The following is a 19,541-nucleotide window of genomic DNA, read 5'->3' on the forward strand; positions in this document are numbered from 1 at the left end:
TGTCCTTGAGATATATTCCAAATTTTATATTAAAGGAAAAAAATGGAAAAAGTTACGCTTCCGGCATGACTGTTGTATGGGTCGGCCATTTAGAAAAAAATCTAATATTCTGAATCGACAAAAAAATCACAAATTTTACGAGTATCGGTAACGAAATGCGACCTGTACGGCTACCACCAGTTTTGACATTGACGTATTAGCTCGCGTCTACGTAAATTACTTTCTATACATCTCGCTTGCACTAATATGCGAGTATGAGCGAGATGGATAGAAAGGAAGTTATTTATTGTTAGACGTGAGTAAATATGTCAATGTCAAAACTGGTGGTAGTGGTATTGTAGACTTGTAGAGGAGAACATTCGGACCTACGAAAGCACTTTTGCCCAAGCCGAAAAAGAGACCTTCCATAACGCTCGGTCAATAACTTTTGTTACTCAAAATCCGCAAAGTGTCAAATGCCAACAAATAAAAATATTATTTGCATCAGTATCACAAAATCCCATTACTGTGTCAACCTACGCATCTCGAACAAGGTAAACTTTCCCCATATAAAAGGGGTAGTAAACACCCTGGCATCATTCGTCGATCAGCTGTGCTTTGGACGCCATCTTGTAATTTGGACGCCATCTTGGAAGTTTAAAATGTTTAAAATAACGGCTATAGTGTCCTTGATGCTTATTGGTGAGTGAATTTTTTGTGTAGTTTATTTATACTAGCGACCCGCCCCGGGTTAACAAAGATTACACTTAAATCTTCCTCAAGAATCACTCTATCGATAGGTAAAAACCGCATGAAAATCCGTTCAGTAGTTTTTGAGTTTATCGCGAACATACATACACACAAACAGACAGACGCGGCGGGGGACTTTGTTTTATAAGGTGTAGTGATTTTTTCGAATTGGGAATTTTCCCAGATAGAGTTAAACCAAGATAAATCTGCAGCGATTTTGATAGCCCAGACTGTGCAAGTGTTATTTTAAACGTCAAACTTCTATGAAATTATGACGTATAAATAACACTTGCACAGTCTGTGAATATCTTATTATCTTATACTTTTAAACGACCAATTCTTGTAGATATATATTATATTTATTTATACGTATATGTCGGGGATCTCGGAAACGGCTCTAACGTCTAACGATTTCGATGAAATTTGCTATATGGGCATTTTCATTTTAACTTGCACTTTAAAGCGCAACTTAAGTCGTGTTTCAGTAATGTCTAACCGTTACATTCCTGACAAAATGTATGGGGTTTGACATTGACCGTCAGTTTTGTAACGGTCGCTAACCGGCCGTTAAAGGTGCACAGTTAAGTGAAAATGCCCATATGGGGGTTTTCTGGGCGAAAAAATCGAAAAATCGATCTAGCTAGGTCTTATCTCTGGGAAAACGCGCATGTTTGAGTTTTTATATCGCCGTGTGCCTGCTACACTGCCACATCTAAAAAAAACCGTTTTTTAGAGAAATCGCGTCTCAAAGTTTTGAGAGTATAGTTCAGGGTGTTTAATAGGATCTTACTCCTTTAGTTTTAGGCACGGGCGTAGCCAGGTTTTAGTATCGGGGGGGGGGGGGGGGGGGGGGGGGGGTTCAAGAAAATAAAACGACTAAAAGTACATAAAATAACCCTTACACAAGAAAAATATTAGAGACTAGCTGTGCCCGCGGTTCCGCCCGCGTGGAATTCTGTCTGTGTCAGTAAGCGGCTAATTTCTAATCCTAATTTCTCTCCCTCTCCCCTGGAGGCGGAACTTAAAGTAAAGTTGACAGATGGATATGCTAGAGGACAGTAGACCAGATAAAATATTTTAGGTACCACTAAATAAAACTACACTCCAAAATCAAAAGTTTTTTTCGCCCTTATTATAATTTTACACGTGATTTTAACCACAGAGTAGGTGTATATCGGACGATACAGTAAGGTATACGCACGCGAGCGAAAGCGAAGCTGCCTGCCTGGCTAGAGCGCCACTCACCGTGGTCTTCTTCAGACTCCTGACGAAGAGCGCGTGCCGTTTGTAACCTCAATGCGTTGCGAGACTTTCGCGAATGATTCGATTTTTTTCGGGAAGGTATGGAAATGTGTATAAAATGCGAGTCCCAAATCGTTTGACTCCGCAAACGACCAGTGCCGGATTAAGATATTTTGATGCCCTAAGCATTTCTAGACCATGGTGCCCCCTCTCCCTAGGGTCATCAAGATTACATTGATTTTTTTTTGGTAAATTGAGTGACGTTCATTGCCGCATTACAGCTGAGAATGGAAATCAGTCATATCATTTTATCACGAAAATTGACAGTGCCGTAGCAGTAACTTTGCAACAGAGTACCTAATGCTGCTGTAGTCGCCATATCTTAGAATGTAATTGAAAACGCGAGCGGAGCGAGCGCGAAAATTTTTCGATATAAAAACGCAATTTGATAGACAGTTGTACATTTTTACTTTTTAGTATGGAAATCAGTCACATAATTTTATCACGAAAATTGACAGTGCTGCAGCAGTAACGTAGCAACAGAGTAATGCTGCTGCAGTCGCCACCCGAAAGTCACCTTTGTCATATCTTAGAAAGTAATTGAAAACGCGAGCAAAGCGAGCGCGAAAATTTTTCGATATAAAAAACGCAATTTGATAGACAGTTGTACATTTTTACTTTTAGTATGGAAATCAGTCACATAATTTCATCACGAAAATTGACAGTGCTGCAGCAGTAACGTAGCAACAGAGTAATGTTGCTGCAGTCGCCACCCGAATGTCACCTTTGTCATAACTTAGAAAGTAATTGAAAACGCGAGCGAAGCGAGCGCGAAAATTTATCGATATAAAAAACGCAATTTGATAGACAGTTTTACATTTTTACTTTTAGTATGGAAATCAGACACATCATTTTATCACGAAAATTGACAGTGCTGCAGCAGTAACATTGCAACAGAATAATGCTGCTGCAGTCGCCACCCGAATGTCACCTTTATCATATCTTAGAAAGTAATTGATGCGATCCGATAATCGACGATGGCGGAGAAATCCAAAATCCAAACCACCGTATACTATAGGTAATAGTTAGTAATCAATGAAATATGCCGCACGCCTGTTCTTATTTTAATTCTATGAATGTTAATATTCTGAACTTTTCGGGGGGGTTTGAACCCCCAAAACCCCCCCCTGGCTACGCCCGTGGTTTTAGGTATATGAATTTAAAATTTAGCTTTTTTACTCGGAATGATATAACCCTCCTTAAGACCACGATACTTTTTAAAATAAATGCATATTTTTTAAGACACAAGGCCCGAAAGACAGGTATTTAGAGTTGTGGCCGTATTGCAGACACGTTTTTTAAAGATTTTGGGATGCGGCCAAATTTAAACACAAAATTATTGGATAAAGGTTACGATGCAAATATAAATAAAAACACCAAAATAGTTAAAATCCCTTTATTTTATCAACTTTGATAGGAACAAGATCACTGTACGCGATAATATGTGTAACTAGCTTATAATCAGCAACATTATCTAATTATTATTTTCTAGGACGCAACTCAAAAGCTTCATTTAAAACGTGTGCTATATTGCCACAACTCAAAAGGGCCGTCAAGTTCACGTGCGAACACCTCGGGAGCAGGCGGCAGACTGGCAAGTGGCTGTATTGCAGGGAATCGTCTGACAATTTATGGTCAAATGCATAAGGCCACTTGTGAGAAAAAGGCTCTTAAAGACCTTGTATGCTATGGCTCTCGAAATAAGGTCGTAAATTGAACAATTTTGAATACGAATCTGCCATAATCCAGAAAATTAAATTTTTTGAATTGTGGCCGTATAGCAGGCACACGGCGATATGTCTCTACTCGGTTTCCCAGATATTTATTATTATTATAAATGCGAATATGGAAGTATGGATTATTAAATGTATTTAATAAGTTTTTCTGTTAGCCACGTGGTCACACGCGGACTCTAGGAGGTACAAAAAGGAGGCCACCTCTTCCTCAGGTACCCTAGACTCAACTAGAGCATGTTGTAGAGTAGATTAGACTAGTAGCTTGTTTCAAATCGTATGTATGATGATGATTTATTTTTATTAAGTATATGAAGGCTAAAAAGGTCGCATGTGTTCAAAGCCCGAATTTAATTTAAGTATTTTACGATACTTTTTTATATCGACTGGAAGACCAATTTAATCAATTAAAAAATAAGTCCAGAAGTACAGGGGTCTCGGCCCCGAGTATATTTTTATGCCATTTGGGGTAGAGACCCTTGGCCCGTGGGGTCCTAACGCTCTAACGCTTTTTAAAGAGATATCAAAAAGACTAATCGACTTCACTGGTGACCGAAGAGCTGGCAGCTTTCTCGCACAACGTATCAGCATCGCAATACAGCGGGGAAATGCTGCCAGCATCCTCGGCGCCATGCCAAAGGGGCCCAATTTCTTAGATATATTTTAATTTAATTTAGTTTTTAGTTTTAATTTAGTTTTATTTTATAGATACGTTAATTAGTTTTTTTTATGTACCTACCTGAAACAGAAAATAAACTTATAGGTACAGCAACCTGCAATAATATGTTACTCTTCGAAGGCCGCAAAAATATGTGACACGTTCCTATGGCTCTACAAATAAGATCGTGTCAGATATTTTTGCGGCCTTTGTTGTTTAACATATTATTGCAGGTGACTGTACTATTTAAAAATGAAACCCATGATTCTTGATGTACGTTAACAAAAAGGAACTTATGAACTAATTGCTTATACTCATAAGTAAGTTAATTTAAATCAGCGTTTAAGGGGTTTTTCAGAAAAAATGGTACCATTTACTTTTTTTTGATAATCCATGAACTTTTGGGTTATTTAGACTCAGTATCACGAGTAGGTACTATTGAATGAGACAAAGAAAAAAAGTGTCCCCAGTTTTTCATACAAATTTTGGGTGTCAGTTTTGTAACGGTCCATACAAAATGTATGTGAAAATGTGTTACAAAACTGTCATGTTTTTGGGACTCATTTTTTTCTTTTTAAATCGATAGTCCTCGGGATTCTGAGTAGAAATAACCCAAAAGTTAAGGTAACGGGCCCCAAGTTCGTGTTAGTACGTTATTTCGTTAGTTTTGTTTTTGGCGCAAATAATAAGGAATTCAAATATTTTTTATTCAAATTATACATATCAAAAAAATCTGTATTATTTAATCTCTTCAATAAAATAATAACCAAAATTTTAGTGATTAAACTGAGAGTAATAGGATGGTCGAAACTGTCAGACGGCCGCGAACAGCTGTGTTGTATGCGTGCACTTTTTTTAGGCGTAAGGTGCGCGCTCTCACTTGTTAAGCTTATAGGAATGAAAAGCTAAACCCATTCGAATAAAAGTTTTTGGGAGTGTTTCTGTGGGTTCCTTAGTAATTGATTTGATAAGAAAAAAGATTGAATATATGCATAGAAATACCTTAAAATTGCAATAAATCGACTCACGAAATAGCGGTCATTTTATTTTACGTGTGTCTCCTATTTCGTGCCACTAACGAATCAAGGATTTTCTAGATACATTTTGAGTGCTTGTTTTTAAATATAACAACGAAGATAATTAAAAAAATAAATTAGAAAACAATTAATGTATTTCATGAAGTTTCGTATGAGCGAAATTCGGTATATGTTTTTTTCACTAGAATTCTCATAAAACGAGTTTGAATGTAACCTGAGTTAAAAAATTTAAGGTATATTCCACGTATATTCTCATATTAACTACTATAACAATTTTATTTATAATTCAATTTATTTGATTTATTTTTGTGTATGTTTATATTTAACGTTCAGTTTTTTTGTAAATATTTTATTTTTAATTTTTTTTTCTATAGTTCGGTTTTTAATCAAGTATTAAAGTACCCATATGGTTTACTAAGTCTTAATTCAACCATTAAAGTCAACGAGTACAAAAAACCTTAAGCTAGCTCTCAATTTAACATTTTTTTAAATATTATTTTTAATTTGACCTTACAATTACTCGTAAGTAGGTAAGACCGTTAAATATTTAAAATTATTATCAGCAAATTATCACCAATTACTCTAAGAAAATTTATTCCGAAACAGGGGACACGAATTCACGAACTTAGGAGCTGAGCTAAATTTGTATCACGAAATGGGAGCCAAATAAGAGGTTCACGAAAAAATTCATATAAAAAAAAGTTTCAACTAAAACAGTTTATACATTAAATTATTAACAAAGAACTAATATAACTTACTCAAAAGCTTTCAAGGTATTGATATGCATAGTAATATTAAAAAAAATATATACAAACTCTCAAGAGCCTTAACCTGCCGAAACAGGGGACCTTTACCTTACTTAATGGATTTTCGAAAAAAAGTTAATGGTACACTTTTAAATTAAAATGCCCTTAAACGTGTTGTTACTCGCGTGGGTGTGAAAAAATCTGTATATAATATTTGACAACTGGTTAAAGGATGATACGCTAGAACGGTCCGGGCCCGGGCCGGGGCGCCCGACACTTCTGTGTGAAGTGTCGGATGCCCCGGCTTGGGCCCGGACCGTTGTAGCGTGAGTCATCCTTAAATCAGCCAGCTAATTAATTGGCTGCAAAACAACCAGCCAAGTCGTTGATCGCAACGTTTAACCAGTTAGCTGAACGTCGTGTTGTTGTTGTTGTTGTCCTACCTACGGCACCCCAGAGGTGCAAAGGGCCTTCACAAGCTCGGGCCACTCCTTCCTATCTTCAGCGACCCTTCTGGCCTCGCTCCAGCTCAACCCGACCGCTCGTAGTTCATTTGTGACGGACGGTGTACCCTTGTTTTGCCGACAAACTTTTCATAGAATATTATTTCATCGACAACGTTTCATCGAAACGTTAGTACTAGTAATATTGTTTGGCGTTATTTTGTTTCATATACTATTTAATTCAATTTTTCTTACTGCGTAGAAATACTATTCAACGAATATTACTTGATCGCTAATTCGTTTCAAATTATTTTAATTGGTACAACTACTAAACATTGCAATTCATTTGTTCGACTTATTACTTTAATACATTTTTATATGTCAATACTACACATTTATACATTTTTCTGTTGTAAGAATTTTAGATTTAGGTTAGGTTAGAACTGCGACCCCACACAGAAACGAACGGCTATCAAAGTCGGTTTAGGTTAGGTTAGAACTGCGACCCCACACAGAAACGAACGGCTTTCAGAGTAGGTTTAGGTTAGGTTAGAACTGCGACCCCACACAGAAACGAACGGCTTTCAGAGTAGGTTTAGGTTAGGTTAGAACTGCGACCCCACACAGAAACGAACGGCTTTTAAAGTAGGTTTAGGTTAGGGTAGAATTGCGACCCCACCCACACAGACACGAACGGCTTTCAAAGTAGGTTTAGGTTAGGTTAGAACTGCGACCCCACACAGAAACAAACGGCTTTCAAAGTAGGTTTAGGTTAGGTTAGAACTGCGATCCCACACAGAAACGAACGGCTATGAAAGTAGGTTTAGGTTAAGTGAGAACTGCGACCCCACACAGAAACGAACGGCTATCTAAGTCGGTTTAGGTTAGGTTAGAACTGCGACCCCACACAGAAACGAACGGTTATCAAAGTCAGTTTAGGTTAGGTTAGAACTGCGACCCCACACAGAAACGAACGGCTTTCAAAGTAGGTTTAGGTTAGGTTAGAACTGCGACCCCACACAGAAACGAAAGGCTTTTAAAGTAGGTTTAGGTCAGGTTAGAATTGCGACCCCACACAGACACGAACGGCTTTCAAAGTAGGTTTAGGTTAGGTTAGAACTGCGACCCCACACAGAAACGAAAGGCTTTTAAAGTAGGTTTAGGTTAGGTTAGAATTGCGACCCCACACAGACACGAACGGCTTTTTAAAGTAGGTTTAGGTTAGGTTAGAACTGCGCCCCACACAGAAACAAACGGCTTTCAATGTAGGTTTAGGTTAGGTTAGAACTGCGATCCCACACAGAAACGAACGGCTATGAAAGTAGGTTTAGGTTAGGTTAGAACTGCGATCCCACACAGAAACGAACGGCTTTCAAAGTAGGTTTAGGTTAGGTTAGAATTGAGACCCTACATAGAAATGAACGGCTTAGTAAGTAAAATTATTGTTACCAACCTATTTATAATTAGGTTAGAACTGCGACCCCACACAGAAACGAACGGCTTTTAAAGTAGGTTTAGGTTAGGTTAGAATTGCGATCCCACACAGACACGAACGGCTTTCAAAGTAGGTTTAGTTTAGGTTAGAACTGCGACCCCAGACAGAAACAAACGGCTTTCAAAGTAGGTTTAGGTTAGGTTAGAACTGCGATCCCACACAGAAACGAACGGCTATGAAAGTAGGTTTAGGTTAGGTTAGAACTGCGATCCCACACAGAAACGAACGGCTTTCAAAGTAGGTTTAGGTTAGGTTAGAACTGCGACCCTACATAGAAATGAACGGCTTAGTAAGTAAAATTATTGTTACCAACCTATTTATAATTTGCCCAAAATGAAAATGGCAGCCTATAATCGCGCAGAGAGAGCCGACTGACGTGATTGCGATTCGATAACGAAATATTACAAATTGAAATAATTTTACGCGTAATAAATTTTATTAAATACAATCCAAAGTGAAATAAGAAAACCCGTAAAGAAATACCACGATATAAACTATATACAAAATAACTCAAGTACCAATTAAAAGTCCCCGATTTAAATTTAATAGTATCGATTCTTCGACGCAATAACTTGTCGATAAAATGAAAATACTTGAAACATTGTCTTCGAAATAACATTCGATGAAATGTCTGTCGGCGATTCAAGGGTAAACCGTGACGGACCGCTGCCAAGAGTGTACAGGGCGCCCGAGGCCACGGCTTCCATCCGGCGGTTTCCAACCGAAAGCGATGGTTGCGTTATTAGTTTCGTCGTTTAGTCTTGTTAATTTGGACATTGATGAGTTTGATGTTAGGTTAGGTTAGTATTTTTCACCACACCATCTGGTGGCTTTCTTGATTGTTCAAAACCCGATAGCAAAGTTGCATTTTATTCACATGTGAGGCAAAGTAATCGAATGCAAATTTTGAGTTGTATTCTTTGACATTTAAATGATAAATATTTAATCACATTCATTTGGATTTGATTTGGGTTGTTTTTGTTTGATATCTTACAGTTAATATTTTCTTCGGGTTGGTGTGGTGTAAAATTTTGTGTTTCACTCAGGGGCAAATTTTATTTAACCCTCGTGCGTTGAAACCCTCGCAACGCTCAAGATTAGCAAGACCGGTTAAACAACAACTTTGCCCCCTTGTAAAACAAATAACTATTATTATCACCATCTCAACGATTCCATTTTGCAAATAACAGTAAGCTATCGATTCTTATTGGGAGATATTATTTGTATTTTCTTTGTGAATTTATATTTTGGATTTGTAAGTATTTACCTACTCTTATTCTAATTGTGTTGACAATCTTTATTGGAGCTATTATTGTTATTATTTTCATTCTTATTTTATTTTATTTTGACGATCATGATAGAAATTCTTATATTTTTGACATCAATGCAAACTTAATATGTAATTGTCTTTCATGAAATAAATCATCTAATCTAATCTAATCTATCGGAAATGGGGTTGGCAACTGTCAAAGGTTTGCATAGATGGCGCCATCATATTGCCCCTTTTTCTATGAGATTTGGCTTAAAGGGCCAAATTTATTTTTTTAATACCCTGGATGCTAATCCAGGGTATTAAAAAAAAAATTTGACACAATTCTAGGGATTGAGAGGGCAAGCTATGATGGCGCCATCTGCTAAAAACTTCCACCGGCCAACCCCATTGTGAGACTGTTCTGCAACTTGCATTGCTATTCCAGGCAGCACGGTATGGGGCACTTTCTCTTGCGACTCTTGCGGCAACGAGTGCGTGAAGGCATGCGGCACCAAACATTTCAGGGCGTGCTGTTTCAATTATCTGAGGAAGAAGCGAGGACCCGAGCATATTAAGGTAATTATAACCCAGTTCCTCCATTCCATATCCCAGAGTTGGCAGATAGACAGAGAGCTTAGAAATAAATGAAAAGTAAAAATTCACTGTTTCGCCGAAACTCCCATCGTTCTCGGCGAATTTCCTATAGGGACCGTGCGTGTTGGAGAGTCTGCCATCTTGTGACCTGAATCGGAAACATATGTGCACATGTACATTGCCAAAGCAAGTGCTACCATCTACCGTTCTCGTAGATACGTTTCCTTGTGCATATTAATAGGTTCTGCCATTTTGTGGGCTACATCGGAAGCATAAACGACACATTTACGCCTCGCGCCAAAAATATGATGGCTCCTCTATGCTGCCCCCTATAGTTCATGCACGCCCCTATACGACAGGAGATTATGACACTTTTCTTTTGTTTCCAGTTCTGGACACCAAGCGCAATGGAGGTAAAAATGGAATCTCCCTACAAGACCAAACTACCAATCATAGCCGTCGAAACGGTGCCTGACTTCTTCGGAGAGCTGTCCAAGGATTTTGAACCTAACCCCTTCGAAGATATGGTTGATAATAGAATGATGTATGAGGTTTAAGATGTTTTGATTAGGCTGCAATACTCTGCTGCCCAAAAAAGGATTTAAGTTTGGAAAAAAACAAAAAAAAAAAAACTATTATTATTTAATTTATTTAAATAAAGAACAATTTAATAACTTGTTTAAATTGTTAACGGTGCTAAACGCTTGTAATTTAAAAAAATAAAATAAAAATATTAAAAACGAATAGATTTACTTTTGAAATAGCTGACTATTAGATATCTAATATTTTTAGCCTATTTTGGTCAAAATCTGTTGAAGTAAGTAAGGATTTTTTTTGTCACTGATTGTTTTTTTTTAATTACTTTGATTTACCCATCGTATGTAGGTAGGTATCTATCATTAACATATTATTATGGCCATACACAAAACATTTTTTGGGCGGCGGAAGATCTCTGTCAATTTATTTTAAGGAAAGTTTCTGTCAAAAAGGAATTTTTTGTAGGTCTTAGTTTTTTTTACTCTCAATTTTTATTATCTTTTCGATTTGCTTCTTAAAAAAACAGGGGTTAATATTTCGTTTAATATTTTTTGACAGAAATTTTACTAAATATTAAAGATATTAATATTCTGTAAAAATGTATTTTATCATACTATAAAAGCTTAATTAAGTAGTTATTTTAATTTAGAATCGACGTAGAATGATGAAATGACTGTATTTTATGTCTATTTTTGGCTGGATAAATGGACATAAAAACCTTTGTTATTTTTGGCCATATAGACGAATTTATGGGGGGCTTTCAGATAAAATGGTACAATTTTTTTCGACTACTATTGAATGAGACAAAGAAACAAAGTGTCCCTAGTTTTACATACAAATTTTGGGTGTCAGTTTTGTAACGGTCCATACAAAATGTATGTGAAAATGCGTTACAGAACTGACATGTTTTTTGGGACACATTATTTTTTCTTTTTAACTCGATAGTCCTCGTGATTCTGAGTAGAAATAACCCAAAAGTTGATGGATTTTCGGAAAAAAGTAAATGGTACACTTTCAAGTGAAAATGCCCATACTTAGAGGATATAACCAACGGAGACGCCATGTCTAAAATTTTCGGTACAAAATAGTCTGCCGTTTTTTGTGGGGGAGGGGCACATCAAATGTATAGGTACGTCATGTCAGATAAACGTCAGTCCATACATATGGTTGACAAGTTGTTCACCATTGGCCGCCTATTTTCGACAGAGGGGAACGCCTGTTAATGGCGGCTCCATTGTTAATTACTCCGAGTGCCCATATGTGATTTAAAAATATAAGCATATTTCATAATACTGAAACTTGAAACTTATCTAAATATGGACATAATTGCGTATAAACAAGCTTGAAAACTGTCTTTGACGTTTCGAAGACGATATTGTGACATACGGACCCTTTTATTTCTACCCGTTTCCGTTTTACACTCTGTCAAGCAATTTCCGTCAGTAGAAAAGAGCGGCAAATTATTATATATATATGAATTTAGCGCTTCTTTCTACTGACAAACTTGTTTGACTGGCTATAGTTAAAATATTCCTGTAGGTATAATAATTATTTACCTCTTTATATATTTGTGCCATTCTCAATCAAAAGGGTACTTGATTTAAAAATATAAGCATATTTCATAATACTGAAACTTGAAACTTTTCTAAATATGGACATAATTGCGTATAAACAAGCTTGAAAACTGTCTTTGACGTTTCGAAGACGATATTGTGACATACGGACCCTTTTATTTCTACCCGTTTCCGTTTTACACTCTGTCAAGCAATTTCCGTCAGTAGAAAAGAGCGGCAAATTATTATATATATATATGAATTTAGCGCTTCTTTCTACTGACAAACTTGTTTGACCGGCTATAGTTAAAATATTCCTGTAGGTATAATAATTATTTACCTCTTTATATATTTGTGCCATTCTCAATCAAAAGGGTACTTATTGTGGTTGTCTATATGGCGCTATTTCCATATAAGTAGCTTCAATTTGAAATCAACCTTAACAATGTGGTACCTTTTGGTTGAAAACGTCAGATTTAATAACTTTACAACCAGCTTCTAAATATATAAAATAAATAAAAGTCTGCGTCGACAAGAATTCTTTTATTTCTTCATTATAAATTCGAACATTTATATATTTCTTAACTTACGACTAGTATTTTGGACAAATATAGCTCTCGGTTTATTTAAAATAAATATCACAAAAATATATATAGGTATTTTTTTTTTTTAAAGTTGCTACATTTTAGAGTGTGAAGATTTATGACATAAATATAAATAAAATGTAATTTCAAGTAATAAATTTACTATTATAAATAAGTTAGGTAATTATTTAATTAATATATTATGTCACCTCCTAGGTCTTATTTAATACATTATAACTTACTTAAAAATACCAACATTAAAAAACAAATAAATGTAACGCTTAGAAAAGAGGACCTATTTTATTATGAGATCTTTGGAGAGACCCCACACTAGCGTCTTTTGAGCGTCGCAGAGACGCCAACGTTGCGTCGAGTAGCCATAAAGTTGACTCGATGCCGACGCTAGGAAAATGCTCGGGAGTGTGAGTGTCTCTTAAAAAAACGCTGGCAATGTTGCCATAAAGCTAATAGTTTAAAATCTAGCCAAGACGCTACGGCAATGCTTGAACCTTTCAGCCAAGTCGTTAATTATTATATCATGCTCATAAAAGACGGTTACTGGTGTTAAACAATATGTAATTATGTAGTCCTCCCAGTCCTAGGACCAACAAGTAATGCTCGATTAAATCTAATTTTAATATTTGAAAAATATAAACTAAAAAAAACATGAGGCTCAATTTATATTGATAATATGTGGCTTTCAAAAGAAGAGTCCTTATGCTTCATCCGCAGTAACCTAGAGTTAGACCAAGAAAAGTTTGCAGCGATTTTGATACCACGCAGTGCAAGTGATATTTTAAACGTCAAACTTCTATGAAATTATGACGTATAAATAACACTTGCACTGCGTGAGCTATCAAAATCGCTGCAGACTTTTCTTAGTCTAACTCTAATTACCTTTTTATCGGAATTTCTTTTGGAATTTTATTGCACTTGATAAGGAACCTTCTGGATGGAAAGTCACAATATTTTAATTTGATTAGATTCGAACCAAGTTAACTCTGCAAACGTTTGCAATGACAAAGTGTCTCAATGTCATCATTAATGACAAATTTCTATGAAAACGTCGTTTGTAACGACCCTTTCTCACTTTTGTTCTATTCACGTCAGTGCGAAGTTGGCAAGCGTACATTTTACTTAATTCAGAATCCTAGGCACAGAATAAATAATAGTACTAGGTACAGAAGACTCACTCTCTAACAAAACGCGTCTGTTACGATCAGGACAGATATGGCCGCTAGGTGCGACAGCGCTATGGCTAGCCACCAAAATTGGTGTGGAACGGATGTACTTGTAGCTACCTGGTTGCAAAGCGACGAAATCGCGGAGTGAGCCACGCCTGCTCATGGCGCAAAATACTGGTTCTCTGTGCCGGTTATACGTTAGTAATTATAGTTCAATACCTAAAATGAATCGTTAAAACCCATAAAGGTTCGAATTCGATTTTTATAATAATTTTCATTGCGCATAGTTCCCCTAAAATTTCCACATTCCGGTAACCGCCTAATGTTTCCTTCTTTACTGGAACTCCTTCTGTTTCCTTCTGGCTATTTCTGCGCTGGCCTCCTGGATCGCCTCCCAGAGCTTGGCCTCGGACACTATCTGGCGGGAGAGGTCGTCGATCCCATTCTCGGATTCCAGTATTGGGAGGGTCTCGTCGTCGACGAACTGAAAAACAAATGAATTCATAAAATTTTTGTTTTTAGAGAATCATTAAATATCAAAACTCCCTTGAGACACAGATATATCAATACATAGGGGTACCTTTGTTTGACATAATTATTGAAAGTCATAATGTAATGATTGTCCGATTATCATTAGTCCTAAAACTGATACCGTTAACTTTTCAGGATTTTCGTAAGGTTATCCTAATTAACAGTTCTTCGTTCATGACCGACATAAAGCCTACTCTGGCTTGAGCAACAAAAACTTAGCAGGAACTAGCAAACTTACCTGTCGTTGTCTCATCAGTTCTTGAACGGGCATGCCGGGGGAGCCTTGCGACCTCTTGCGACCGCACCCTGGAAGAAAAGTAGTTCCAATTAGTTTTTTCACGTACATACTATATGTTCGCTTCAAATAATTGGCCGTTGGCGACCGTTACATGATAACGTCACAGGTATAATTAGTATAATTACTATACTCTGATGTATCATTAGGTATTTAAATAAAAGCAAACAAAATCTACCCTCAAATGGCTCCTTAAGCCAGTTGAGGGTAGATGAAACATTACATGATCAAATAATGGAGGTTAAAGTCAGGTCGTTCAGTGACAGATCCAGGCGGTTTTGTATTCCGAAAATGTACAAGTTGTTTGTTTACTTTTATTTAAATACCTAAAGATACAGAGTATAGTACTGTCGACAAAAAATAATTTCGTACTTTTTTTTACCACGACGGTGGCAAACAGGCATACGGTCCGCCTGATAGTAAGCAGTCACCGTAGCCTATGGACGCCTGTAACTCCAGGACTTTGGCGATAGGTACAACCTAACTTAATTAGATTTGCCGATTTCGTTGAAAATATGTGACGTCACATCAGGGGGGAGGGGTTTGCCAAATGTGACCAAGTGTGATAATAACTCCCCCCTTATTATCACACTTGGTCACATTTGGCTAGGGTAAAAAACCTAGAAATTCGTGTGATTCAATAAATGGATAACTCCTAAGGTACTCCATTTTGACAAATACGGTATCGTGATGTGGGGTGATAGTACTGATGCACACGACTTGTTTCTAATGCAGAAAAGGTGTATACGCATATTGCTAAACAAATATAACAGAGAAAGTTGCCAGTCTCATTTTTCTGAGCACGGTATACTAACATTACCATGCATTTATATTTATGAACTAGCCATGTATGTGAGGAAAAATATGCACCTGTTCCAAAAACAGCAAAATGAAAGATTAAAAAACAAACTTCAACTACCTGCACCAAAACTAGAGCTACTCCGAAGCAGCCCCCTATATTCCTCTGCAAAATATTACAATAATCTTCCAAACTACATTAGGTCAGAAGAGAAGGACGAAACGTTTGCAAAAAAGTTGAAGGCATTTCTTATTAATAAAAACTATTATAAAGTTGACGATTTTTTAAATGATTCCGATGTTTGTAACTTTGTACCAACCAACAATGTATTAAATAATTATAATTTTAATTAATATGATATTTAATAGCACTAGTCCTAGTTTTAAGTTTTAACTGCCATACCCGTTCCGGGTCCATGAGATACGTTTTATGTTTTAACATCTTGTAATTACCATGGTGCAATAAAGAAATAAATAAATAAATAAATAGTGGTTGACAGGAACAGATGATGTGTATTGCCACAGAATAAATAATAGTACATACTACCGTACAGAAAGGACACTTCCTACAAAACCGTTTGATAGCGATTCAGGGACGAATCATGCTGTCCCTTTCTAATGAATGGCACTATCCCTTTCGGCTATTTAGGGTTGTCAAAATTCACGTGATTCTATCTGTCTGATTCTGATATCTGTCTGTCGTGATTGTATCTGTGGCCGTGCACGCAAAGGGACGTCAAGTGGTGCCAACCCTGATAATTGCTCGGAGCAATGCTGAGTCGAACGGAGCCGAGTTTGCCCGAAGTCAGGAGTGTCTCCCCACTGGTATTGCTGTTTCCTCTGACTCCTGGCAGAACCTGCAGCCAGGAACTTACCAGTGAACGCATTGCAGAACGGCCTCTTCTTTGGCCCCATCACCATCTCCTCCGACAGGCGAGGGTCGAAGCCCCGAGGAATCTGCAATTGTAGGAAATTTCTAATAGTAAATATGTATTTCGCCGATGCACCTGGATAGATGGGCCAAAATAGCGTCCGAATGAGCACCACAGATCCGAGGCAGAGGCAGTCCAAAAAGGAGATGGCGCGACGACCTGGGGGCCGATTTTTGAATTTCGACCGCTCGATTTCGTGTATTTCGTTCAATAATATATCCAGTACCCGGCATTTAAATTCTACTAATAGAATTGAAAACGAGTGATCAATACCACTCGATTCCCAATTTCTATTGCTCGTATTTCAAAAATATCAATTCGCCGTTTTCCACAGATTTTCGAGTGACGAAATCGAGCGCTTGAAATTCAAAAATCGCCCTCCTGGACTCATTTTGTGGCGACTGGCGGGAGCATGCAAAGCCATGACGAGTGGCAAGGCAGGGGAGGCCTTTACCCTGAAGTGGGACACAAAATAGGCTATTTAAAAAGTCAAAATTATTATAAGACTTACGCTGGCAGAGTAGCAGGCGTCGATGAGCAGTAGTGCGAGCACAGGCAGGAGCAGTGAAGGGCGAGCCATGACGAATTCTGTGATTATCTGTGGATTAATCAAGGAATTTTATTACTCTGTGATGGCAGGGCTTACTTCGGAGGATAGGCTTAGTTAAGAAATATATTACCCACAACACACGCTTTCTTGGGCTTACCGTGGGACTTAGTCAATTTGTGTAAGAATGTCCCTATAATATGTATGTATGTATGTATATTTGAAATCTACACAATAGGGAATCGGACGGACAAATCAAACTACATTTAACTAAGGGCCACCCCACACTAGCGTCTTTTGAGCATCGGCGTCTAGTCAGCGCTATGGTAAATGACGTCGCTGCGCAGTTGCGTCAACGTTGCGTCGAGCAGCAACCGTAGAATTGAATAGACGCCGACGCTCGGGAGAGGCTAGTATGGGGAATGCCAGACAAGATTCGATTTTGTTTAAAAAGCCGGGCCAAGAGCTAAGGTTTTACTAAGCTTTAAACGTTTTTTTTTTCACATTATTTGGATCCATGGTTCAGAAGTTAGAGGTGAGGGCACTTTAAAAAAAACAAATATATTAGCCCGTTATAGTGTCCCACTGCTGGGAATTTTTTTTTAATGAAAATGAAAATATAATGTTTATCAAAAAATGGTTTTAGAAGACCTATATTCGTTTTGAAAGACCTATCTAACGACACCCCACCCACACTATAGGGTCAAGCACAAATTCATGCTACTACGCCGCACCTGCGAGTAAAAAGACGGACAAGTGCACAATAAGCCAATCATCCGTTTTTTTCATGCCATATCGGACCATGAAAACTCAGACTGCCGGACAGTAAAATTAATTGTAGTGCACAATCGCCCTAAGTAAGCAAAACTGTATTAAAGTCTTAAAGGGTTTTCTGCTTGGTAATGAGAGTAATGAGAGGTAAAATAAAGGCTCATTTGTTTGTTGCTTAATTTAGAGATTATATATACTGTAAATCACAGAAACAACTGTAAAATTGTTAGTATTAAGTAAATGGGTTAAACACGTTTTTAGAAAAGGTCACTTCTGTGGACAATACGATAAAAGTTAACGACTCTGGTACATATAATATAACCCGTTTTTCATTATTATTATTATTTATGACTTGAGTGTCAAGTACTAGATACTATAAAACGGGTATGACCCAAATAGGTTAAATTACTTGCATAAAAAAGAGCGTATCTCGCCATCAAACTTCACAGTTTGGCGAGTTTTATGTTATTTATAAAATGTATTTTAGTGTATCAGGAATAAAAAAAAGACCCTTAAAACTGAACTGAATCCAATGTCTGGTTATCTAATGCACCTTGTATAACGCAAATAAATGATTATGATTTTTACAGATTATGACAGTGATGCATCAAGGCGGTTTGTTTTACAAAGGGCCTGCCGGGACACCCGAAAATCGAAATTAAGTTAAGTATTTGTAGCTCTTTATAGCTCGAATATGCAAGAGTGATAGTTAGATAACGCAATTTCGAGTTTCTTGTTTCGCGTCCTCAGATTGTGATGGATTGTGGTGGCGCCCCCTACGCAGTTTCGCGTAATATTCCCTATTAGAATGTAAATAGAATTAGAATGATAGAAAACTTGTCTTTTAATTTATCAATTCAAAATTAACTACCGTCGAAGCGACCTTTTCTAATTGACTTAGAAAAGTTAACGCACAGTTAACGTACAAATAAAGAACGTTAATTAATTTAACTTATTTACCTTAGAAGTTAATTTGGCCCCTAAGGACTGAGGGCTACTTTGGCCCAAAAAGATACTAACGAACTTAGGAGTTAATGAAAACTGTGACGGTTTTTGTTTTGGCTTGAAAATTAGTAAATTAAACGCTTGGGTGGATTTTATTGCGTTAAGAAGTTATTTAAAATTATTCTTTGGAGATTATTGTTGTACGGCGTCATTCATATACGCATTACAAGCCGCTATTAGCTGTAAATCGTATTTATCTGTCATTTTGACTTACATATGTATTTGTAAGAAAGGGATAAAAGTTTTACGAATAAGGAGGTTAGTTTTTAATGTGTTTTTATGACCTCTTATACGCTCGCACTAATATGCCAGTAGGTACGAGCGAGATGCATAGAAAGTAAGTTACGTTCACGCTAGCGTTTATAAATGTCAGGCCAAACTGGTGATAGCTGTATCACTACACCCCCGCCACGTCTATCTGTTTGTGTGTTTGTTTGCGATAAACTCAAAAACGACTGAACGGATTTTCATACGGTTTTCACCTATCAATAGAGAGATTCTTGAGGAAGGTTTAGGTGTATAATTTGCTAAGCCATGCGAAGCGGGTCGCTAGTAGGCCATAAATAAATGTGTTTATTATACTTAACACAATAAATTTCCAAAAGCGTTTAGAAATCAGAAGACAAATGAAAAGATATTGCGATTACGTGAGGTCCGATATGATTGTTCCCCCATCAAGTTGTCAATAAGGGCGAAATTGCAGAGAAATCGCCAATTTTAAGGGTTCCGTAGCCAAAATGGTAAAAATGGGACCTCTATAGTCCTGTTTGCGGCCAATTTTTCACCCAATCTAATTAAATTGACTGATAAATGAG

General features: G+C 37.2%; 3 protein-coding genes across 3 annotated transcripts in view; 2 read left to right on the top strand and 1 right to left on the bottom strand.

Annotated features, from left to right (window-relative positions):
• The window catches only part of LOC134803394 (gastrula zinc finger protein XlCGF49.1-like), a 294,572-nt gene that overhangs the window by 35,785 nt on the left and 239,246 nt on the right, over positions 1 to 19,541 (top strand). The window lies entirely within an intron of this gene.
• On the top strand, positions 642 to 10,592 carry LOC134803409 (uncharacterized). Its single transcript, XM_063776229.1, has 3 exons — positions 642 to 681; positions 9,841 to 9,971; positions 10,379 to 10,592. The coding sequence occupies exons 1-3, from the start codon at positions 642 to 644 to the stop codon at positions 10,544 to 10,546; spliced, it is 339 nt and encodes a 112-aa protein (XP_063632299.1). The 3' UTR covers positions 10,547 to 10,592.
• On the bottom strand, positions 14,117 to 17,002 carry LOC134803406 (cardioactive peptide). Its single transcript, XM_063776225.1, has 4 exons — positions 16,915 to 17,002; positions 16,347 to 16,428; positions 14,617 to 14,684; positions 14,117 to 14,331 (listed from the first exon to the last, which is right to left on the bottom strand). Exons 1-4 carry the CDS (start codon positions 16,981 to 16,983, stop codon positions 14,182 to 14,184), a joined length of 369 nt encoding a protein of 122 aa, XP_063632295.1. The 5' UTR covers positions 16,984 to 17,002; the 3' UTR covers positions 14,117 to 14,181.

The sequence above is a fragment of the Cydia splendana genome, chromosome 26 (genome assembly GCF_910591565.1).
Source record: "Cydia splendana chromosome 26, ilCydSple1.2, whole genome shotgun sequence".
Lineage (NCBI taxonomy): Eukaryota > Metazoa > Arthropoda > Insecta > Lepidoptera > Tortricidae > Cydia > Cydia splendana.